The sequence below is a fragment of the Malaclemys terrapin genome, chromosome 23 (genome assembly GCF_027887155.1).
Source record: "Malaclemys terrapin pileata isolate rMalTer1 chromosome 23, rMalTer1.hap1, whole genome shotgun sequence".
Taxonomy (NCBI): Eukaryota; Metazoa; Chordata; order Testudines; family Emydidae; genus Malaclemys; species Malaclemys terrapin.
The window spans coordinates 14,137,073-14,158,181 of record NC_071527.1 but is presented as its reverse complement, the minus strand read 5'-3'; the positions used below and the strand labels follow the sequence as shown (position 1 = coordinate 14,158,181).

Here is a 21,109-nt window from a genome sequence, read left to right as displayed (position 1 = left end):
TGCGGCCACGGGCCAGATGTTCGTGGAACTCCACAGGCCATGTACTGAATTCTCCGGGCAATCCCCCTGGGCCAAACCCAGCCCGCCAGGCCAGTGGAGAAGACGCTTTCTCCATCCCAAAGCAACCCTCAGCTTGTGTCGCCAGTGGAAATTAGCTGAAGAAATTAGCACCCCCACATCCCAGGGGCAGGGAGAGGCGTCTGTGCAGCCAGACAATCACCATGTCACAAAGGAAGCCAGGCCAACGCCTTCAAAGCATCTTTTATTTAACTTGTCTGCATTCATTCCCATCTGTCACATTAGACACGCGACACTTCTTATCACTCTTCTGCTGGACGAGGGACACATGCTTGGGAAGGGAACCAGGAGCTTCTTCGGGGCTACAGACAGTTCATATTTCCTTCCTTCCTTCCTTCATTGTGCAGGTGTCTCAGAGGGCCCTAGCTTCCTTCAGCACCACGCAAACATAATGCATATGCAGCAAGATCATTTAACCCCACCAAGGCAGGGCCTAGGCCTGGCCGGTGCAGAAGAGAGTGATCAGCACCTTGCGGTCTGTGCCCCCTCTATGAGCCCAAGTTTCCTGGTGCGGCTGCATGCTCCCAGGATGTCACCACCACCTTTCCCCCTCCCTGTGCCTCCCCGCAGCTGGGATCGTTGGCAGCATCAGGATGACGTCACGTAGGCAGTCGCTATATACTTCCTGTCGTTGCCGTAGGTGGATTTGGTCCAGGTGTAGGTCTTAATGCCCAGCTGATGGCCTCCCAAGCTCAGCCGGCACCTGAAGGAGGAAAGTCCACATTTCAGCACTGCCTTGCTCCTGACTCCACCCCTCTTGCGGACGAGCAGCTCGGTGCTCAGGGACTGAGCCCATGCCAGGCAGTGCTGAGGGTAGCCATGCTGACCCCAGAGCTCAGTCCAGAATGCAATTGGATTCACGTCTCCCCCACATCACCTAGGCCAAGACAAGCCTCCTCTTAATTCCCCTCACCCCATACTCCATCCAGAACCAGGCTCTGACTGGGAGCCCAGCAGGGAGGTCAGACCGAGAGGTCACCTAGAACAGGTATGCTGGGACAGGTCTGTGTGCCCACCTTGGCCCTGGAATTCCAGGGGGTGAGCGGAGCCTGGGTGAATATCCTCCCACCACAGGGCAGTGGAAGTGGGTGCTTCTGGCTCCACCACCTTCCCCTCGGTGGGGCAGGCTGAGTGACACACAAGGTATGCAGTACTGTTGTAGCTGAGTTGGTCCAACACAAGACATGATCTCACCCACCATGTCTCTCTGACTTGGAAGGGACAGACGCTAGGGACAAGCACAGTACTTACATCTTCCCCGGCCGAGCAATGAAGCACAAAGTGTAGAGGCCAAATTCAAACTCAGGGCTGCAGCCAATGAAGGCAGAGCCCACCTCCTTGATATAGCCATCCCAGCTGAACTGCAGCCCCAGCACGTCAGGGTATGAGTCCCACTAAAGAGAAAGAGAGAGAGCAAGGGATGAGAGCTGTGACCCACCCAGAGACCCAGGGTCGCTCTCAGAGCGAGGGATCAGAGCTGTGACCCACCCAGAGATCCAGGGTCACTCTCAGAGCGAGGGGTCAGAGTTGTGACCCACCCAGAGATCCGGGGTCGCTCTCAGAGCGAGGGATCAGAGCTGTGACCCATCCAGAGATCCAGGGTGGCTCTCAGAGAAAGGAGTCAGAGTTGTGACCCACCCAGAGATCCAGGGTGGCTCTCAGAGAAAGGGGTCAGAGCTGTGACCCACCCAGAGACCCAGGGTCGCTCTCAGAGTGAGGGATCAGAGCTGTGACCCACCCAGAGACCCAGGGTCGCTCTCAGAGCGAGGGGTCAGAGCTGTGACCCAGCCAGAGATCCAGGGTGGCTCTCAGAGAAAGGGGTCAGAGTTGTGACCCACCCAGAGATCCGGGGTCACTCTCAGAGCGAGGGATCAGAGCTGTGACCCACCCAGAGATCCAGGGTCGCTCTCAGAGCGAGGGGTCAGAGCTGTGAGTCACCCAGAGATCCAGGGTGGCTCTCAGAGAAAGGGGTCAGAGCTGTGTACCCAGCCAGAGATCGAGGGACACTTTCATTTGCAGAAATATCAGAGCAAGAGGACGTTAACACAAGGAAATTAATGCTTCCCCTGGGCCGTCCTTCCACGCTGGAGCTCGTCTATCCCAGGCCCAGCCCTTCCCATCTTGCCCTCCGGGGTCCTGGCAGGAAAAACGCACGGAAGGAAGTGTCCCCGATGTGACACTCAGACTGGGGTCAAATGGGCCATTGCTGATACTGGCTGGGATCCTCAACGGAACTGAAGAGAGCAAGCACTCAACTGCCCTTGGATTCCAATGGGATTGCACCGGCTGGGTCCCTGAGACTGCTCTGAAAACCCTCTGTGTCGCACATATGGGGCCAAACCCCCGGCTAGCGCGAATTGGCAAAATGTCATTGACTCCAGAGGAGTGATGCCGATTTGCACCAGCCAGGGATCTGGCCCACTGACTCCAGTGGGGCTGTGCTGGGTTTCACTTGCCCATCACCAGTACTTACAGGCCCGTCGTAGTTATGGCTGTGGTAGTCAACCAGCCCCTGCTTCTCCAGAAGGTAGAAACGAATCCAGTTGTGGAATCCAGACACTTTTCCTTTTTTGACTTCCCCTAAATAACAAAGGAGACAGTCACTGGTTAGCTGCACCCTGAGGAAGAGGCCTAGCGACCCCTCAGCCCTGCCGACACTGGGCCAGCAGAGCGTGGTTGGGCACACACATTGAACCCTAGGGGGAAGAGGGTTTCCTCTGCCTTCGTCTGGGAGCAAGTCTGCTCAGTACATGCTTGGCACTGCCCATCACTCCAGCCAACCTCTGCCCGGGCTGTGTGTACCCAGCACCGTACTGTACCTGAAAAGACGTGCTCAAAGCCGCTGGAATCCCCCTCATCCTTGCCTCTGGAGTAAAGGCCAAACCACATCTCCTTCAGGTCGCTGACAAACTCCTCCTGGGTGCTGTAGCGCTCTGGAGAGAAAGCAACATGGACAGGGCCCCGGGCAAGTGAGAGGAGGGAAACCAAATTTCAGAGAGAGGCATCTTCTGGCCATGTGTAACGCTGACAGCCCCGGTTGTGTCGGTGGCTCTGGAGCTAAATTCATGAGCCTCTATTGATGGACTAAAAGCCACATGGCTCTTAGCCAAGGCTGTAGCAGACATATCGATCTCTCGCTGGGCTAGGTGCCACTAGAGGGGGAGAGAGCGCCACACCCAGCAGGGGAGAGAAGCCGGGGCCCCGCGCCTGCCCGGGACAGAGAACTCAGGCTGCGGGCGCGGTGTTCTCAGTTCCCGGCAGACGTGGGGCCTGCCTAGTGCCCAGCAGGGGAGAGAAGCCGGGGCCCCGCGCCTGCCGGGGACAGAGAACTCAGGCTGCAGGCGCGGTGTTCTCAGTTCCCGGCAGACGCGGGGCCCGCCTAGTGCCCTGCAGGGTAGAGAAGCCGGGGCCCCGCGCCTGCCGGGGACAGAGAACTCAGGCTGCGGGTGCGGTGTTCTCAGTTCCCAGCAGACACGGGGCCCGCCTAATGCCCAGCAGGGGAGAGAAGCCGGGGCCCCGCGCCTGCCGGGGACAGAGAACTCAGGCTGCGGGTGCGGTGTTCTCAGTTCCCGGCAGGCGCGGGGCCCGTCTAGTGCCCAGCAGGGGAGAGAAACTGAGGGCCCGTGCCTGACGGGAACAGAGTACTCCGGGGCTGCGGGCGCGGTGTTCTCTGTCCTCGCAGCTTCTCTCCGGCTTCTCTCTTCTCTCTGGATTCATATCTTATGTAATATTAAATATGATGTTTTTTGTATTATATAATGTACAAATGCCTTGAAAAATTGTTGGCGCCCGCCACACTCTTCTGAAAGCATGAATATGCTACTGGCCACAAAAAGGTTGGGGACCACTGGCTTAGGCAGTGCTGGGTGGCTGTCCAAGCACCGTGCCCCTCTTTATATATGTTAATCTTCCCACCTGCAGGGACCCATCCCGTTGCACAACTAGCCTGCACCTTCTTGGTTCATAATTCTCAGTGCTGGAGAGAGCTGCTCATTGACAGCCCTGGGAGCAGTGTGCCCCCGGCACAGCGGAAGCAGAGAGTGGGCCCCCCAGTGCCACCAGCGGGACTCACTCCTCTAGGAGGGAGGCGGTGCTCAGGTTCTGTGGCCCATTCAGACCCTGGCTTCTCTGCTGAGAGCAGCCACGGGAGCTGGTTGGGATGGAGGAGTGTCCTATTATGGTCCCTGAAACTTTGAGCAGGGGTGTGCACAGGAATTTAAATTTGACCCCTTCTGGGGGGACACAGAAGCTCGCTCTCCCCCCTTCCTCCCCAGCCCTGGCAGGAGCTTGATATTCCCTACCTCCATGGCCCCAGGACTGGAGACGTTCTGTGCCCAGGACGATTATTGGAGGGCCCATGCCCCTGCTTGCCCGCCCCTTGCGCACACCCCTGATTTTGCGGAACAGGTGATACCTACTGCTGTCAGCCATTGGGAAATGTTCGGACGCAGCAAACACCTGTTCTCAGGGTAACTCACATGCTCAGACAGTCTGAGCAATACACGCGGCAGGAAGGTTGGTGACCAGGCCTATCCCTTGCTCAGCAGGTGCAATCCAGTACAACTCCAGCAGGCCCTTCCCAGTACAACCCCAGCCGGCCCTGGCTGTCCAGTGCTACCCCAGCAGGCCCTTCCCAGTACTACCCCAGCAGGCCCTTCCCAGTACGACCCCAGCAGGCCCTGGCTGTCCAGTACTACCCCAGCAGGCCCTTCCCAGTACAACCCCAGCTGGCCCTGGCTGTCCAGTGCTACCCCAGCAGGCCCTTCCCAGTACAACCCCAGCAGGCCCTGGCTGTCCAGTGCTACCCCAGCAGGCCCTTCCCAGTACAACCCCAGCAGGCCCTGGCTGTCCAGTATTACCCCAGCAGGCCCTTCCCAGTACGACCCCAGCAGGCCCTGGCTGTCCAGTGCTACCCCAGTAGGGTGACCAGATGAGCTGAAGAAAATATCGGGACACTGGGGGGGACGGGGGTGTGTGGGGGGGGACAAAAAAAAAATTGCGTCCCAACCACAGATCGGTCGGGACGCGGGACAAACAGCTCAAAATCAGGACGGTTCCAATTTTATCGGGACGTCTGGTCACCCTATACCCCAGCAGGCCCTTCCCAGTACAACCCCAGCAAGCCCTTCCCAGTACAACCCCAGCAGGCCCTGGCCGCCCAGTGCTACCCCAGGCACAGCACGGGATCCACTTACTTTTCTTGTGCAGGAAACTGTAAAGCTGTTTCATGAGCTCTGTTTTCATGACCTCCTGCAGGAAGTTCTCCTGCTCCTTCAGCTGCTCGGCACTGAAGGCTTCCCCTCGGCCCATCATCCGTTGGTAATTATCCAGCAGCTTAATGAAGCTGGCATAGGTGGGTTTGGAGAAGAGCTTCTCATTGACGTACGTGTAGAGTCTGAAATGGAGAGATCATTGGAGCTGGGGGGGCAGGAGTGGCCAGGACAGCAGCTTTCTGGACCCAGGGCCAGCGACCAGGGACGCCAGGGGCCCAATGTGAGGTTCCTTAAAGGGCCTGGACTGCCAGAGCCAGTGTGCTCGGCACACCCTGAGAATCAGGCCCCTTTAAACTGTCTCAGGTAGGGTTACCATTCGTCCGGATTTACCCGGACATGTCCTCCTTTTTGTGCTAAAAATAGCGTCCGGGGGGAATTTGTAAAGCACTCACAATGTCCGGGATTTCCCCCTCCCCCGGCACAGCAGAGCGAGCGGCTGGGAGGGCTGCAGGAAAGTCCCGGGCTGGACTCCGGAGCAGCTGGAGAGGAGCCGGATCCGCCCTGCATTCTGAGCAAGTGTCTCATCACAAAGTGCAGCCCTCCCCTTTTGCAACTGGGAGCGGTTTCTGCCATGCAGCGTAGCAAAACGGGAGCGAGAGCACTTTGTGCTGATACAAGGGCAGCTCTCCCCTGCAACCCGGTCCGGATCAGGGACCGGGTTTTGTTGTGCAGGGCCAGGGACCGGGTTTTGTTGCGCTGGGGAGCGCAGCCACGTGTCCGGCTCGCACAGAGCCCAACACCCTGTTCTGAGCAGCAGGGTAAGGGGGGGCAGGAGAAGGGGCAGGGAGGTTCTGGAGGTGGCAGTCAAGAAACGGGGGGGGGGGGGCTTTTTGGGGGGAGTGGAGAAAGTTTTGGGCAGTCAGGGTACAGGTAGGGGGTAGGGTCCTGGTGGGCAGTTGGGGGGGGGGGTCTTAGGAGGGGGCAGTTAGGGGACAAGGAACAGGGAGTCTTAGGTAGGGGGTGGGGTTCTGGAGGGCAGTTAGGAGCAGGGGTCCCAGGAGGGGGCAGTCAGGGGACAAGGAGCGGGGGGGGTAGGGGGCTGGGAGTTCTGGGGGGGAGCTGTCAGGGGGCAGGGGTGGGGAGAGGGATCGGAGCAGTCAGGGGACAGGGAGCAGAGGGGTTTAGATGGGTTGGGAGTTCTGGGGGGGAGCTGTCAGGGGGCAGGGGTGGGGAGAGGGATCGGAGCAGTCAGGGGACAGGGAGCAGAGGGGTTTAGATGGGTTGGGAGTTCTGGGGGGGGCTGTCAGGGGGCAGGAGTGCGGAGAGGGATCGGAGCAGTCAGGGGACAGGGAGCAGAGGGGTTTAGATGGGTTGGGAGTTCTGGGGGGGGCTGTCAGGGGGTGGGGAGTGGTTGGATGGGGCGTGGGAGTCCCAGGGGTCTGTCTGGGGGTGGGGGTGTGGATAAAGGTTGGGGCAGTCAGGGGACAAGAGGCAGGGAGGCTTAGATAGTCCTGGGGGGCAGTTAGGGGCAGGGGTCCCAGGAGGGGGTAGTCAGGGGACAAGGAACGGGGGGAGGGTTGGGAGGTCAGGGGGGGCGGGAAGTGGGAGGGGCAGGGGCGGGGCTAGGGCGGGGCTCCTCCCGTCCTCTTTTTTGCTCGCTGAAATATGGTAACCCTAGTCTCAGGTCCAGTGACCAAAATCACTGGGCACTTTTGAAAATTTAGGCCTCAGCTCTTTGAAACTGCCCCCCACCCCACTTGCCCTGCCTGCCCCCTCCGCTCCCCCGACTCCCCCCAGCTGGGGCCCCAGCAATAAAGGGTCTCTCCCTGCTCTCCCCCCCCCCCCCCAGGAACTCACATTCTCTAACATCGTAACACGGCCCATCCCCTCCCGTGCAGGCTCCCTGCTCGGAGCCCTGCATGGTACCAGGCCACGTTCCACCCTCATGCTGGAGCTGTGCGGGGATTGGGAGCAGGTCACCCAGCCCAAGGCAATGGCGAGCGCACACAGCACTCACGGCTCAGGAGAACGATCCTCTTTGTCTCTGGTCTCGGCGGAGGAGGTGAGATGCTGCGGGTTAATGGTGATGTCTGACTTCTGGGCTTTGTTGTGGTCCACCTTGAAAAGCTGCTCGGAGATGCTCAGAAGCTCCTCGTTGGTGATGGAGTCGTGACTGCTGGAGAATCCCTCTGCAGGGGTCAGGGCCATTGCACAAGCAGATGAGTGGATGTGAAGAGCCAGGCCTGGGGGAGCTTACCCTTGAGGGAGGGCCCAGCACCCCACTTTCAGCAATTCCAGCAACTCAGTTGTCCCACATCAGGGAGCTTGTCCTGATTTAGGCTTCCCCCAACACAGAGCGGCAGGGAGTGGGGCAGGGCTATTGAAAGCCACAGCAATGCTGGGGAGAGGAAGAACCGAGGCTTCTAAGCAGGGGAGCCCCAAAACCCCAGTATGACCTCGCTGCTAAGGCAAAAGTCACCCCAGGGTATAGGGAGCACAAGGCTGTGGCACCACTTCAGTCCCACTTCAGCCCACAGGGCGCCCAGGCTTCGTGGTGGTCTCAGCCCCGCGCTGGATTATCTGCAGACTGCAAGTGCATTGGGGCAAGGGCATCACCTGCAATGTGCCTTGCACACAAGATGATACCGAAGCTCTGGGAGGCAGTGGGAAGAGGTCACAAGGGCAGGGGAAATTCAGGAGCTACGGGGGCTAAGCATTCCCAAAGGGGGCCAGGTTTGCAACTGAGAGGAGTTCCCAGCGGACACGGCTTCCCAATCCTTGGAACTAGTGAGTCTGCAGGGAAGGGCCCTGGTTGTCTAGGGCAGGAGTTCTCCCTACAGACAGGCCCCTGGCCCTGGGCACCAGCAGGAGCAGTGCTGCTAGCTCTAACGATTTCACCAGGAGGCTCCCACTATTTATTTTTTTGCATCAAGCCCTGGCTCCTGGAGTCAGGTGATTATGGGGGAGTGACAGTTTACAGTCCGACTGCCCGATTTTGCCTGGGTCTGAGCTCAGGTGGCCAGCCCAAGCTGCTACCCATGCGGCAACGTCCATCCTGCTATTTTTAGAACATTAGCTCAAGCACTGTCTGTCTACCTGGGCTGCAAGGCACGCTACCAGCTGCACTGTAGACAGACCCTCTAAGTCTAAAAGGGACCACTCTGATCATCTAGTGGGACCTGTATAACACAGGCCAGAGACCTTCCCCGATTCAATTCCTTTTTGAACTAGAGCAGATCTTGTAGCACAGGGGTTTTCAACCTTTTTTCATTTGTGGACCCCTAAAAGATTTCAAATGGAAGTGCGGACCTCTTTGGAAATCTTAGACATAGTCTGTGGACCCCCCGTGGTCCATGGACCATGGATTGAAAACCACTATTTTAGGAAAGTATCCAGTCTTGATTTTAAAATGGACAATGTTGGAGAATCTACCACAACGGTTGGTAATTTTTATAAAGTTTAATTACCCCCACTGTTAAAATTTGCACCTTATTTATCTGAATTTGTCTAGCTTCAACTTCCAGCCATTGGATTGTATTAGATCTTTGTCTGTTAGACTGAAGAGCCCATTATTAAATATTTGCTCCCATGTAGGTACTTGTAGACCGTAATCAAGTTACCCCTTGCCCTTCTCTTTGTTAAGCTAAATAGATTGAGATCCTTGAGTCTGTCACTATAAGGCATGTTTTCCAATCCCTTAATCATTCTCGTGGCTCTTCTCTGAACCCTCTCCAATTTATCAACACCCCTGCTGAACTGTGGGCACCAGAATTGGACACATTATTCCAGCCGCAACCACTCCAGTGCCAAGCAGAGAGGTATAACAACCTCTCTACTCCTACTCGAGATTCCCCTGTTTATGCATCCCAGGATTGCATTTGCCATTTTGGCCAAAGCATCACACTGGGAGCTCATGTTTACCTGATTATCCACCACAACTCCCAAATTTTTCTCTGAATCACTGCTTCCCAGGCTGTAAGTATGCCTGCATTCTCTGTTCCTGGGTACAGATATAGATATAAATGCTTCCCCCAGCACCACACAGCACCATCTACCTGCACTGTGCACTGAAGGGGGTCGATGCTACAGATGCCACAGGTCAATGTCATGCCCCACATTGGAGCAGGCAGGGAGAGAGCCTGATCTCCTCACTCAGATAACCAGGGAGGGATCCCGGCGAGATCAGCTCCTCTCTGGCGTAGGAACAAAGAATGCCTGACATGCTGTGTGCTGGAGAGCAGGACTCTGAAAGGGACTTGGGGTTGATGATGGAAACCAACCGAACATGAGGTCCCAGGGTGGCTGCGTCTGGGAGTGTGAACACGGTGCTTGGCCATGACAACAGGACTATCAAATCAGAGCAGGGAAGTGCTATTATCCTGTATACAGCATCGGCGAGCCTGATGCTGGATATTGTACCCACACTTCAGACACAAGGTTGAACAATTGGAAAGGGTTCCGAGAAAGGCCACAGGAATGATTCGAAGTCAGGAAAACCAGACTGAAGGAGCTCTATCTGTTATCTTATCCAAGAGCAGGTGAAAAGGTGATTTGAGCCGGGTCTGTAAGTACCACAGGGGGAGGAGGTTTCTGGTAGCCGTGGGCGTTTTGAATGGCAAACAAAGGCAGAATGAGATCCAGTTGAACTCTGAAAAATTGAAACAGAAAATGAAATGCAAATCTGTAGCAATGGGAGAATTCCCCGTTGGAGCAGCTCACCAAGGGGCATTCTCTGTCACTCGGAGTCCTTCAATCAAGCCCGGGCATCTCCTTCAGAAAGATCTGCTCTGGCCCAATCACAGACTATCATTACAATCACTGACTGCTGGGCCCATGCAAAGATCCTGGTGGATGCTCTGGCTTGTACTATCCGGGAGCTCCGACTGGATCACAATGGCCTTAAAGTCCGTGACTCTTTGAGGCCATAGAGGCATGTGGGGACCGAGAGGCCTTATGACATTGTCTGGCACCTCCTAGCACCTTTCATCTGCAGCTTATTACAAATCCTGCCCCTCAGGTTTACCTGGATTTACTTCTGTGGCACACAGCCCTACAACTTTTCTACCACAGACTGAACCACATTGCCGTAACTGCAGTAAAACTGCTGAATCATGAGATTCACGGCTTTGGAAACCCATGGCCTTTGTACTGATAGGAAATGCAGAAGAGCAATCACACATGTGCAGAGCCTTGTGTTTGGGGAAACAGGCAGGGGCTCGCTGGAAAATGGCCGCAGGTCACACACTTTGCTAGCGACAAGTGCAGCTACTCACCCATGGAGTCTGCAGGCCCTGCCATGGGGTCCGTCTGTCTCCCATCTACATTAAGTGAAAAGAAAAAAGAAAGCAAACGATCACTCAGTAGACAATCCCAGACTCAGGCACCTGTGTGGACTTCCCAGGGACTTACACTGACTGTGTTATCTAGAGCAACCGAGGGTAGCAGTTGGTGCCTGATTGTCATTGTTTTCTACTCATTAGAGGACCTCACACATGTGGGCACACACACACACGTTTGCACACGCAAGGGCACATCCAAGCACACACAGACACAAGCGCACACAGCCAGTGCATTGCTCTGCTGTGTCGTTCTCCGTGTTCCATTTGGGACCCATAAGTGTGAGAATTGGACAGACTAATAAGCATAATCACAACCGATAATAATGGTGGAATGGGAGAGCGACAGCAGTGCCATGAAGCAACCCAGAGCCCAGCCTAGTCCCGTGTCCCACCAGAGGCCGCTCACCCTTACTGCAGTGCATATGGTAATCTTCACAGCAGTTGCGATGTTTTTCACACTTGGTATTACAGTGACACTCATCCTGCTTGTTGTACGGCTCGTGGCAGCGCCCCCTGCAGGAGTCGGGATCTGTGTACAAGCCTGGGGGAAAGGAAAAACAAGCTTTCAGTTTAAAAGGCAGCAACACCGTCCCTTGGGCTAGTCATGCAGGAATCACGCTGCTGAATCCGACCAATGACGTGGGTCGGGATCAGGGCCGGCTCCAGGGTTTTGGCCGCCCCAAGCAGCACAAAAAAAATTCGGCGGGAGGTCCTTCGCTCCGAGCGGGAGTGAGGGACCGTCCGCCGAATTGCCGCCGAATAGCTGGACGTGCCGCCCCTCTCCGGAGTGGCCGCCCCAAGCACCTACTTGGCAAGCTGGTGCCTGGAGCCGGCCCTGGTCGGGATCCGCATTGTGACAGCTGCCCATGCCACCCACTCCAGAGGAAAGTGCAGAACACTCCCTCGTGGGTAAGTGGGGATCACCTGGGAGGATGGAAGTTCCTTCTCAGTGACCAGCAACCTGGAGCCACGTGGTCGTGGGCACAGACGCTCCAGCCCGATCCCCTGGGAGAGGCTGTTCTGGCCCAGGCCAGGAGAAGGGGCGTCGATCGCACTCAGAATTTTGCTGCTGACCGGGTCAGCTACGTGGCATAGGTGAGTAGCAATGATCTCAACCCGCAACGTTTGGGTCCCAGCCTGACGTTCTCTAACATTCAGGGGTGTTTGGATCGGGCCTGGCGGTTCTGTTTGGGCAGAGGCTGCGAGTCATTCTGCGCAGAGCACGCAGTGGAGTCTCCGTGAGCTGGAGTCCGCTCATCGAGTGTGGGACTGGCTCGGCCAGGGGTCGCTGAGGGGTTCCATGCCCTGGGCGGTGCTGGAGCTCGAGCTGGATGGTCACGATGGTCCCTTCTGGCCTTGAATTTGATGACTCTGGGAATGAGGCAGCTCGTAAGCCCCATTTAACGCTGCTTTCACAGCTTCTGCAATTCTAAAGCCAGGAGGGACCGTTGTGATCATCCAGTCTGAGCCCCACGCAGGCCTGAGACTCCCCTGGCCCCAGCCCGCTGGCTTGTGGCAGAGCCCTGAGGTGACTGCAGGCCTGTGCTGAGGTGAATTTCACCCTGGGAAGGGCCAGCAAGGGAGTTAATAGAAAGTTGTGTTAATTCCCAGCATTGTGAATCCCGGACTGCAGTACCTAGGCATTGATAGAGACTCACCGGCAGAGCTGGCATGTGCTGTCTCTGTTTCCTCTTTATCCTCAGTAGCTGCAATAAAGGGAAAGGAAAAGCCATGACTGTCTGTAACTGGCGGTGGAGGGGCTGAGAGACGGGAAGGTACGAGCGGGGCTACCCTGTCTTATTTGGACATAGATTCATAGATAGATTCATAGATTCTAGGACTGGAAGGGACCTCGAGAGGTCATCAAGTCTAGTCCCCTGCCTGCATGGCAGGACCAAATACTGTCTAGACCATCCCTGATAGACATTTATCTAACCTACTCTTAAATATCTCCAGAGATGGAGATTCCACAACCTCCCTAGGCAATTTATTCCAGTGTTTAACCACCCTGACAGTTAGGAACTTTTTCCTAATGTCCAACCTAGACCTCCCTTGCTGCAGTTTAAACCCATTGCTTCTTGTTCTATCCTTAGAGGCAAAGGTGAACAAGTTTTCTCCCTCCTCCTTATGACACCCTTTTAAATACCTGAAAACTGCTATCATGTCCCCTCTCAGTCTTCTCTTTTCCAAACTAAACAAACCCAGTTCTTTCAGCCTTCCTTCATAGGTCACGTTCTCAAGACCTTTAATCATTCTTGTTGCTCTTCTCTGGACCCTTTCCAATTTCTCCACATCTTTTTTAAAATGCGGTGCCCAGAACTGGACACGATACTCCAGCTGAGGCTTAACTAGAGCAGAGTAGAGCGGAAGAATGACTTCTCGTGTCTTGCTCACAACACACCTGTTAATACATCCCAGAATCATGTTTGCTTTTTTTGCAACAGCATCACACTGTTGACTCATATTTAGCTTGTGGTCCACTATAACCCCTAGATCCCTTTCTGCCGTACTCCTTCCTAGACAGTCTCTTCCCATTCTGTATGTGTGAAACTGATTTTTTCTTCCTAAGTGGAGCACTTTGCATTTGTCTTTGTTAAACTTCATCCTGTTTAACTCAGACCATTTCTCCAATTTTCTCAGACCCACTCATGGCTGCACCACCCGACGAGCAGCCCATGAAAATAATTAACCATTGGAACAATGTAAGGGTCATGGTGGATTTACCATCACTGAAAATTTGTAAGTCAAGTTTGGATGTTTTTCTAAAATATGTCCTCTAGGAATTCTTTTGAGGAAAGTCCTGTGGCCTGTGTTACACAGAACAGACTAGAGGATCACAGCAGTCCCTACTGGCCTTGGAATCTAGGAATCTTGAATCATGGTGGGACTGGGTTTGCTTCAGAGATGCCTGGGAACTGGTGTTTCTTCCCGGCCAAAAGTTTCAGTGAAAAAGGAAACGGTTTTGTTTTTGCCAAAAACAATTGTCTGACATCTGGGGGACGGGGTTTGCTGACCAATAGAAAGCATTAGAAATGAATGTTTTCCTTCTTTTTGTAACTGAAAACTGAAACATTTTATCTGGGTGAGTGAAATATTTTGGTAAGACCAAAACTTTCCACCCAACTAGTTCACATTTTTCAGTCACCAAAAATATGAAAAAAAATTAAAACATTTTGTTTTCTGATTCCTGAAATCTGTTTTGGCCTTTGGCTTTTCACCGAAAACCCAGAGAATTTCATCTGATGCGGCCGTTGTGGAATATCCCAATGAAAGAGCCAGAAACACGTTTGGAGGTAAAATTCTCAGCCGCCTCTCGTCTGGGTCTGAAGTGAGAGGGAGCTGAGGCTGCAGGCTGGGAGAGTGCATGAAAGACCAGGTGGGCGACACAGCCGGCCAATGGCGACTGGTGTCGCTAGCCAGGACAGGCCTGCCAGGTGCAGGCAAGAAGCATGAATGTGATGGAGAAGCAGTGGAGAGATTCCTGGGAGGGGAGTGACCCAGTTGCAGCGCAGGCCAGCGACACTTTGATCTGACCAGCCAGGCTCCATCATGGCCCCAGGATCAGGAATAGCAGAGTGACTTAAAGGCATCTTTGCCCATGCATGCCCGCACGCAGGCCCCTCCCTCACTGGGCTGCACTGAGTGCTCCTGGACCCCAGCTGAGGTCAATGTCTTTTAGCTGCACCTGGTGCCCGCACCTTTGAAATGTCACCAACAGTAGCGACTAAGAGAGGCTTTTCGTTTCCCTGCCATAAATCAGCTGTAACTAGAAACTCACTGCTGTGCCAGGGTTTATGAGATGCACTTGAAAGCGGAGGCAATTAGCATTTGCCCTGGAGTGATCCCGCAATCCTGTACTCACCTGCCCCACGCCAGGACTGTGGGAAATTTCTGCACGCTGTCATACTGTGATATTGCACCTGGGATCCAGCAATCCCCATGGAAGGAGCCAGGCTCCTGCTGGCTTTGCTCCGGGTGGGAATCAGTGGGGGCTGTTAGTGAGCCCATAGCATGGCCATGCCTCACAGTATCAGTGCTTCAGTGTCGTGTAGCTCCAGGCGCTGGACCTGTCAGCTTCCCTGTTAATATCTTGTATGCAAATTCCTCACAGATTGGGTTCCTTTATGCAACTTCTTTTGGACTGATGCAACGCTAGATGATAAGCCACGAAGCATGATTCTCCCTGGAATGGAGCAATGCCCAGGGGCCGAAGCTGAGGGCAGGGACAGGAGCTGGGAGTGACCAATAAACTTCTTTAGAAGTAGGCCACGTTATTTTAGACTAGTCACTTTCAAACAAGAATGACTTCTGCCCTTGCACTAGTCAGGAAACAAATGACAAGGGCAACCGGTAATCCTCGTGCTAATCTAATTGCTAGACAGCATCAGGAGAAAAAACGTTCCTTCTACGTGGCAGCATGGCACAAATGCCCTCTTCGTGAGCGTTCAGGAGGGGGTGAGTTTGCCTTCTTCGAAAGTGTCTCTGCACTGGCAGAGGCAGGACCTGGGGCTAGCTGGACCGCTGGGCTGTCCCCGTCTGCGGAATGCTACTTTCTAAAGCTGGCTGGGAATTTCCCATCACACCTTTTTTTGATGAAGAATGGCGGATTTGACTAAATGAAAATGTTTGTGGAAAGCGTCTGAAAAGTCTGATTTCTTGTCAAAAACCCGAAAAGAGACAAATATTCCGGTTTTGAGTTTTCAATGAAACACCCCATTTTCTGAGGAGCTCTAGCAGTGCCAGATGTGTTGGAGCATGAGCAGTGCCCTGAAAATCTGCTCTCTGGGCCCCAGGAGTTCTGCTGTCAGTGCCATGGTATCTAACAGGACAGATGAAGCAACAGAAGCTCAGTACGTTCCTGTCCCAGTCCTCCCACTCCAGTCAGTGCAGTGGTGCAAGTGGAGCCCAAGCCGCCGGCTTCCTGCTGCTCTTGCAAATAGAGCCTGGTTTTCCAATCAGGGAAGAAGAACCTGGTTATGATTAAACGTCCCGGTGTTGTGCCACCTAATGCTGGGAACTCCTGACAAATTGTGAGTCAAACCGAGCAGCTCCCGTGAGTCCGGTGTGTCCTCAGGAAGTACCGTGAGCTCAGTGTACAATGAAATCATCCAGGCCACTTGCTGCAAACCACCACCAAGGCACCAAAGAAATTCCTGACTTGGGACATCCCGGATGCTGGCAGGAGAGAAGGGTGTGGGGTTCAAGCATCACGCAGTGCTTAAGGCACTTTATTCTGTGTCCCATTCCAACTGGCTGTGCTTCCCAGCACCACACCCAGCCTCTCTGTCTGGGAAGCTCAGCCCTTAAAGCAGTGGTCCCCAAACTTTACAGGGTTGTATCCTCCCTTACCCCTGTGCATGCTTCCCCCTCCCCACACAAGCCAGGGCCGGGAGTGGGGCCACAGCTCCCAGGGCAGGTGGGAGGGAAATGCAGATGGGGGTAAGGGGGTTGAGGCTGGGACTGCAGCTCGGGGTGGGGACGGAGCTGGGAGTGAAGCCATAGCTGGGCCCTGGTGGGGGCTGGCAGCCATAGCCACAGACAGGTGTGGACCTGTCCTGAGGCTGGGGACGCAGCCAGAACAGGTAGAGCTGGGGGCGGAGCTGAAAGTGGGGCTGGGTGGTGCTCCCTCCCCATCCCCTGTGGGGGCTGGCCCAGGCCGCACTGCACCCCAAACATTCTTGTGTGCCCCCTTAGGGGAGTGAACCCCACAGTTTGGGGACCTCTGCTTTAAAGGCATTCTCCCCAGTACCACAGGATGCCACCAAACAGCTGATAGGCAGCGCCACCAAACCCCTGTTTAGCGGCTTGAGGAGGGGCTTGGGAGAGGGCGGAGACCAGTGGGCAGGGCCTCAAGGAAAGCGCAGAGTGGGGGCGGAAAGAGGCGGAGCGGGGTTGGGGCCTTGGGGGAAGGAGAGGAGTGGGGGCAGGAAGATATGGAGCAAAGGTGGGGTCTTGGAGGAATGGGCCGAGTGGGGGCGGGGTCTCAGGGTGGAGTGGGAGTAGAGCACCCCCGGAGAAAAGTCAAAGTCGGCGCCTATGAGTGGAGATGGCTCACAAGGTGGAAGACAGCAGAAAATCAGGCCTTTGGCTAGTGATTTGGGCTGAGACTTTCAAAGCTGGCTAAAGGATTTAGATGCACAATTCCCGGGGGTTTCCGGGACTGGAGTGTCCAGCTCCCCTGGCGGAGCAACAAGTTCATCCTTGCTGACTAAAGGGTCAAACCTGCTCCTCGGTCGTTCCCAGACCTTCTAGTGGTACTCACCATGTTCTCTGTTTCCATAGCTACAAGAACCAACCAGAGCAGCACCCTGCCTGTAGCAAGGGTGAGCGTGCTGTGTGTGTTTAGTAAACCTGGTTCTTTGGGACCTTACTGTGCCCTGGTGATTTCTTCATATTGTCTTTGTTGCATGAAGAGGAAAAGACACCCACGAACTTTGCATTAGCCACTATCATCTGATTAGCACCAGCGCTAGTCACAAACTGCTCACGCAATGTGTCACTTGGTGAATAAGAGTGATACTTGGGAAAGAAGGTCTCTGAGGAAAACATAGTCATGGCCTCCACCCAGCACTGGGAGACTCCAGGCTGCCGAGGAGCCCATGGAAAGTGTCTCACAGACTATCCATGAATGAAAAACGAATCAGAGCAAATCACAGCCTGAGCTTGGACAGAAAGTAAAGGGGACATTTGCAGGGATGGGGTGTAAATTATTCACAGTAAATAATTGGAGGAGCCCAGGCAGTATTTCTGAGACGGGTATAGCCCCAGCGGTGGCTGTGCCCAGCGGTGCTGGAGCAATTTGTATCGTGGGGGTGCTGAGAGCCATTCAGCCAAACTGTAAACCCTGTGTCTAATGGAAACCACTTCAAGCCAGGAGGTGCGACGGCACCTCCAGCCCCAGCACCGATGGCTGTGCCATCACAACACTCCAAATACTAGAGCAGCCTCCAGTTTCTACCTTCTTCTCAAACCTTCTCCTGCTAAGTCCTGGGGGCCTCAACTTCACAAGGAGCTGAGCAGTTCCTAGAGGCACTTAGGATGACCAGACATCCTGATATTAGGGGCTTTATATAGGCCCTATTACCACCCATGGGACCCTATTACCCGCCTCTCCACCCCCCCTAGAAGCCTATTACCCTTCCTGTCCCAATTTTCCACACTTGTTATCCGGTCACCCTAGAGACGCTAAGCGCCCCAATGGGGAGAGGCCTCAGACCCTTCCACGGTCAAGCCCCCGTTGGGAAGATCCGCTGCCTGTCATAGCATTCTGTGAAACAAAGCATCTCTACTTACTGCCAGAGGCCAAGCTGCCGGCAATTCCTGCTGTGATGAGAAGGAGCCAGGTCTTCATTGTTCCAGAGACGCAGCAGATGAAGCTTCCAAGGTGTCAGTGAGACGGAGACTCCCGAATTCCCAAACACCTGTCTGCCCGTCCCTGCTATCTATGGGAGGCTCACAGCAATGCCAGGGGAGAGGGCGCTGGGGAAGTTTGCTTGGAGCCCTTGTGGGAGGAGAGTGCGGTGGATACGGTGACAGCTGAGTGATGCATGGCGAGGTGTGCACATCAACCTTGCCAAAATTCCACTTTTTACAAATGTTTATTGCTTAAGATAGGCGGAAGGCTGGAAATTCCGGCTGAGTCTATAGCTGTGGTCTGCCCGCCGCAACATGCATGTGGCCCCAGGACTCTGGGTGCTCTGGTAGCAGAAATTAATAATCCAAGTACTAATGTGTGAGACATCTCCCAGTGCCCTCTCACTGGGGAGTGTATTGGTGACACTCACTGAGCTGGGCTGTCATCCTGCCAGACTCCCCAGCCCTGGGCTGCAGTGTGCTGCTCCCTCCAGTGGCCAGGAGAGTAAAGAGGAAACATGCAAATGAAAAGACTGCGGCACTCATTGGGCTAGTTACCAGCTCCTCACCCTGCTCTGCTGTCTGGCTGCTGGCACGTCCTATGCAATAGCTAACCCCCCTCACCCATTGTCTCCCAGACCCTCTGTAGGAAAGCCCCACCGCATTCCCTCCCTTTGAGGTGGCACCGGGCGCTCCCAGTTACCCAACAGCGGTCTCTGCAGTTTCTTGCTCCCTGCCCTGTTCCTCCTGCCCTTTGGGGCCTTCAATTATGTTACCTCAGAGTCTCTGGGAGACGCCCGACTGCTCCTGATGGTTTCCAGTCCCAGAACACGTTGTGTAAGCTGGGCAGGACACACACAAGGACCCAGCTCATGGGAGCTGCCGGATGGGATCAAACCAGGGGCCATCTAGCCCAGTCTCCCAGCTCCGAGACTCCCAGCATAGTTGCTTCAGAGGAAGGTGCTAGGAGCCCCGCAGTGGCAGTCATGGGATAACCTGCCCTAGGGAAAGTTCCCAACTCCTGCCCCCTGGTAGTGACTAGTTGGCTCATGCCCCAGAGGGAGGGAGTTCCAAGCCCTTCCCAGCTTACTTAGGTCATGTCTACACTACAAACTGATGCAAGTGTCACTGATCCATATGATCAGTGCTAGACTCCCAGCTTTGGGACAGTCCCTTGGAGGAACCCCTTCCATGTGCCAGACCCCCAAGGGGTCTCCCTCTTCCTTCAGGTTGGGCCACTCAGCCTCACTGCCTCTGGGGCTCCAGCCCTCCTGCCTCATCCTGTGAGTTCTGCTCGGTGAGTCCAACTGAGACAAACTCCTGGTGGAGACTTGTCCACTCCTCAAGGATTAGTGCATCTCAGCAAGCATTTGCAGTGGCACTCAAACAGGGATGTCAAAACAGTCGGGTTCATAAGTTTCCTGGAACACAGCTTAGGAAGTCCTTAGGTTAGCAGAGAAATGGAGGTTAAAGCATAATCCAAGTCCACTCTGGTTAGCCAAGCTGTAGTGAACTCCATCATTCAAATTTTGTCTCTCTGTCTGACCTCCTTGGTCAGATCCTAGGTGACAACACTGACTCCTTCCAGCAACCAACTCTTATCCCATTCACCCCCACCCCACATACACACCTTCCCCGTCCTTTGTTCTCGAGCTGGGGAATGTTTCTCAGCTTCCCTGCTGAGAGGTGGGGGAATCCATCTCCCTCTGGGTCGTTGGTTGCGCGTGTGAATGTCCTGGTGTTTGGCTTTGCTGTTGCCTTCATGTATTCTCCATGGATATGGGGTTGGCCTCAGTGTGACATTCTGTACCCCAAAGCAACACCCCCATTCTCACCATGGTGATATAATTATGATATGTTTTGTGCAAAGTCTGCCTTGTGAGGTATCATTTTAAAAGTCTTGATCTGTTGAGTATTAATATCCTGTTGGATTGTATGTGCTGTCATTGTATCTGGAGTTATGAAGTTTTGCTATGTGTGTGTTGCCGAAATATGCTGTGAGGTTAAAAGCACCCAAAACCAGCCTTTCAGATACAACAATAAAAAGGCCCAACAGTATTGATAGCCTATTGAGGGAAATGCACACACGAACAAGGATTACCCCAGAAACTGTGTACAATAGAAACCTCTCAGAGATAACACATACACCGTGGACACTGTTTGAATCATGTCACAGCAAAAGATCTTTCCAGCAAGATGGAAGAAGCTATAAAAGGGGGAAGCAACTTCACCACTTGGCCTCACGCCCACTACAACTCAACACCTGGAAACACCTTAGGAGCAAAGACTTAACTGGGGAGGGTGGTCCCAGGCTAAAGGGATTTCGAGACTGTGTATGGAAGATTGGTGGACTGATTATACTATCACAGTGAGACACTGCTTGATTCAAATCCTCTCTAGTGTATAGAACTTAGATTGCGATTTTGTTTTATTCCTCAGGTAACCAACTTTGATCTGTGCAATATTACTTATAATCACATCAAATCTATCTTTCTGTAGTTAATAAATCTGGTTTATATTTTTTATCTAAAACAGTGTGTTGTTGGAAGTGCAAAGGGAAATGTGCTCAGGAACAGCTGGTGCATTGTCCTCTCCACATTGAGGGAGGGGCGGACTGGGTAATAACTTACACTGGTCAGGCTTCTGGCCAGGGCAGGACAGTACAGCTCTGGGGTCCTAGGCTAGGGAGCTGGGGGAAGTTGGCTGGAGCCTCTCTTTTGTTATTTCATGAGTGGCTAGGAGAAGCATTCATGTAACTGCAGCTGGGTGTGTCCCTGCATGTGTATGGCTGTGTGGGTGTAAGACCTGGAGGGGTCTGCAGCTTGTCATCGCCTTACAATATGAGAGGGAGCCTAGGCTTGTGAGATAGAGGGCTCAGCAGAAGACAGTTCCAAGTGGCACCCCGGGGCAGTACATCACACTCAACCGGTCTTTTTTAATGACTTATCACAGCTCAGATACCTGGGCAACATTCAGACCTAGGTCTCTTAGCCTGCCCACTCACTGGGTAACCCTACGGTGTATAGGGGAAACTGAGGCACACATAGGCTTCATAAAAATATTAGAGAAAATTCTCACTTTATCACGTTACCTTACATTGGTGTACAGCCGCTGAAGTTTGCCTAT

General features: G+C 54.1%; 1 protein-coding gene across 1 annotated transcript; it reads right to left on the bottom strand.

The window, feature by feature from the left end:
- Positions 1-328: 328 nt before the first annotated feature.
- Positions 329-17,981, bottom strand: ENDOU (endonuclease, poly(U) specific). Its single transcript, XM_054013085.1, has 10 exons — positions 17,924-17,981; positions 12,289-12,336; positions 11,037-11,171; positions 10,565-10,609; positions 7,309-7,480; positions 5,274-5,473; positions 2,898-3,011; positions 2,552-2,658; positions 1,330-1,472; positions 329-781 (listed from the first exon to the last, which is right to left on the bottom strand). Exons 1-10 carry the CDS (start codon positions 17,979-17,981, stop codon positions 667-669), a joined length of 1,137 nt encoding a protein of 378 aa, XP_053869060.1. The 3' UTR covers positions 329-666.
- Between the last annotated feature and the right edge of the window lie 3,128 nt (positions 17,982-21,109).

Excerpts from the sequence above, each read along its gene's own strand:
- ENDOU (XM_054013085.1), bottom strand. The coding sequence starts at position 17,981 with ATGAAGACCTGGCTCCTTCTCATCACAGCAGGAATTGCCGGCAGCTTG. Across the intron at positions 1,473-2,551 it reads GCCATAACTACGACGGGCCT|TGGGACTCATACCCTGACGT; the intron begins GTAAGTACTGGT and ends CTTTCTCTTTAG. Across the intron at positions 782-1,329 it reads ATTGCTCGGCCGGGGAAGAT|GTGCCGGCTGAGCTTGGGAG; the intron begins GTAAGTACTGTG and ends TTCCTCCTTCAG.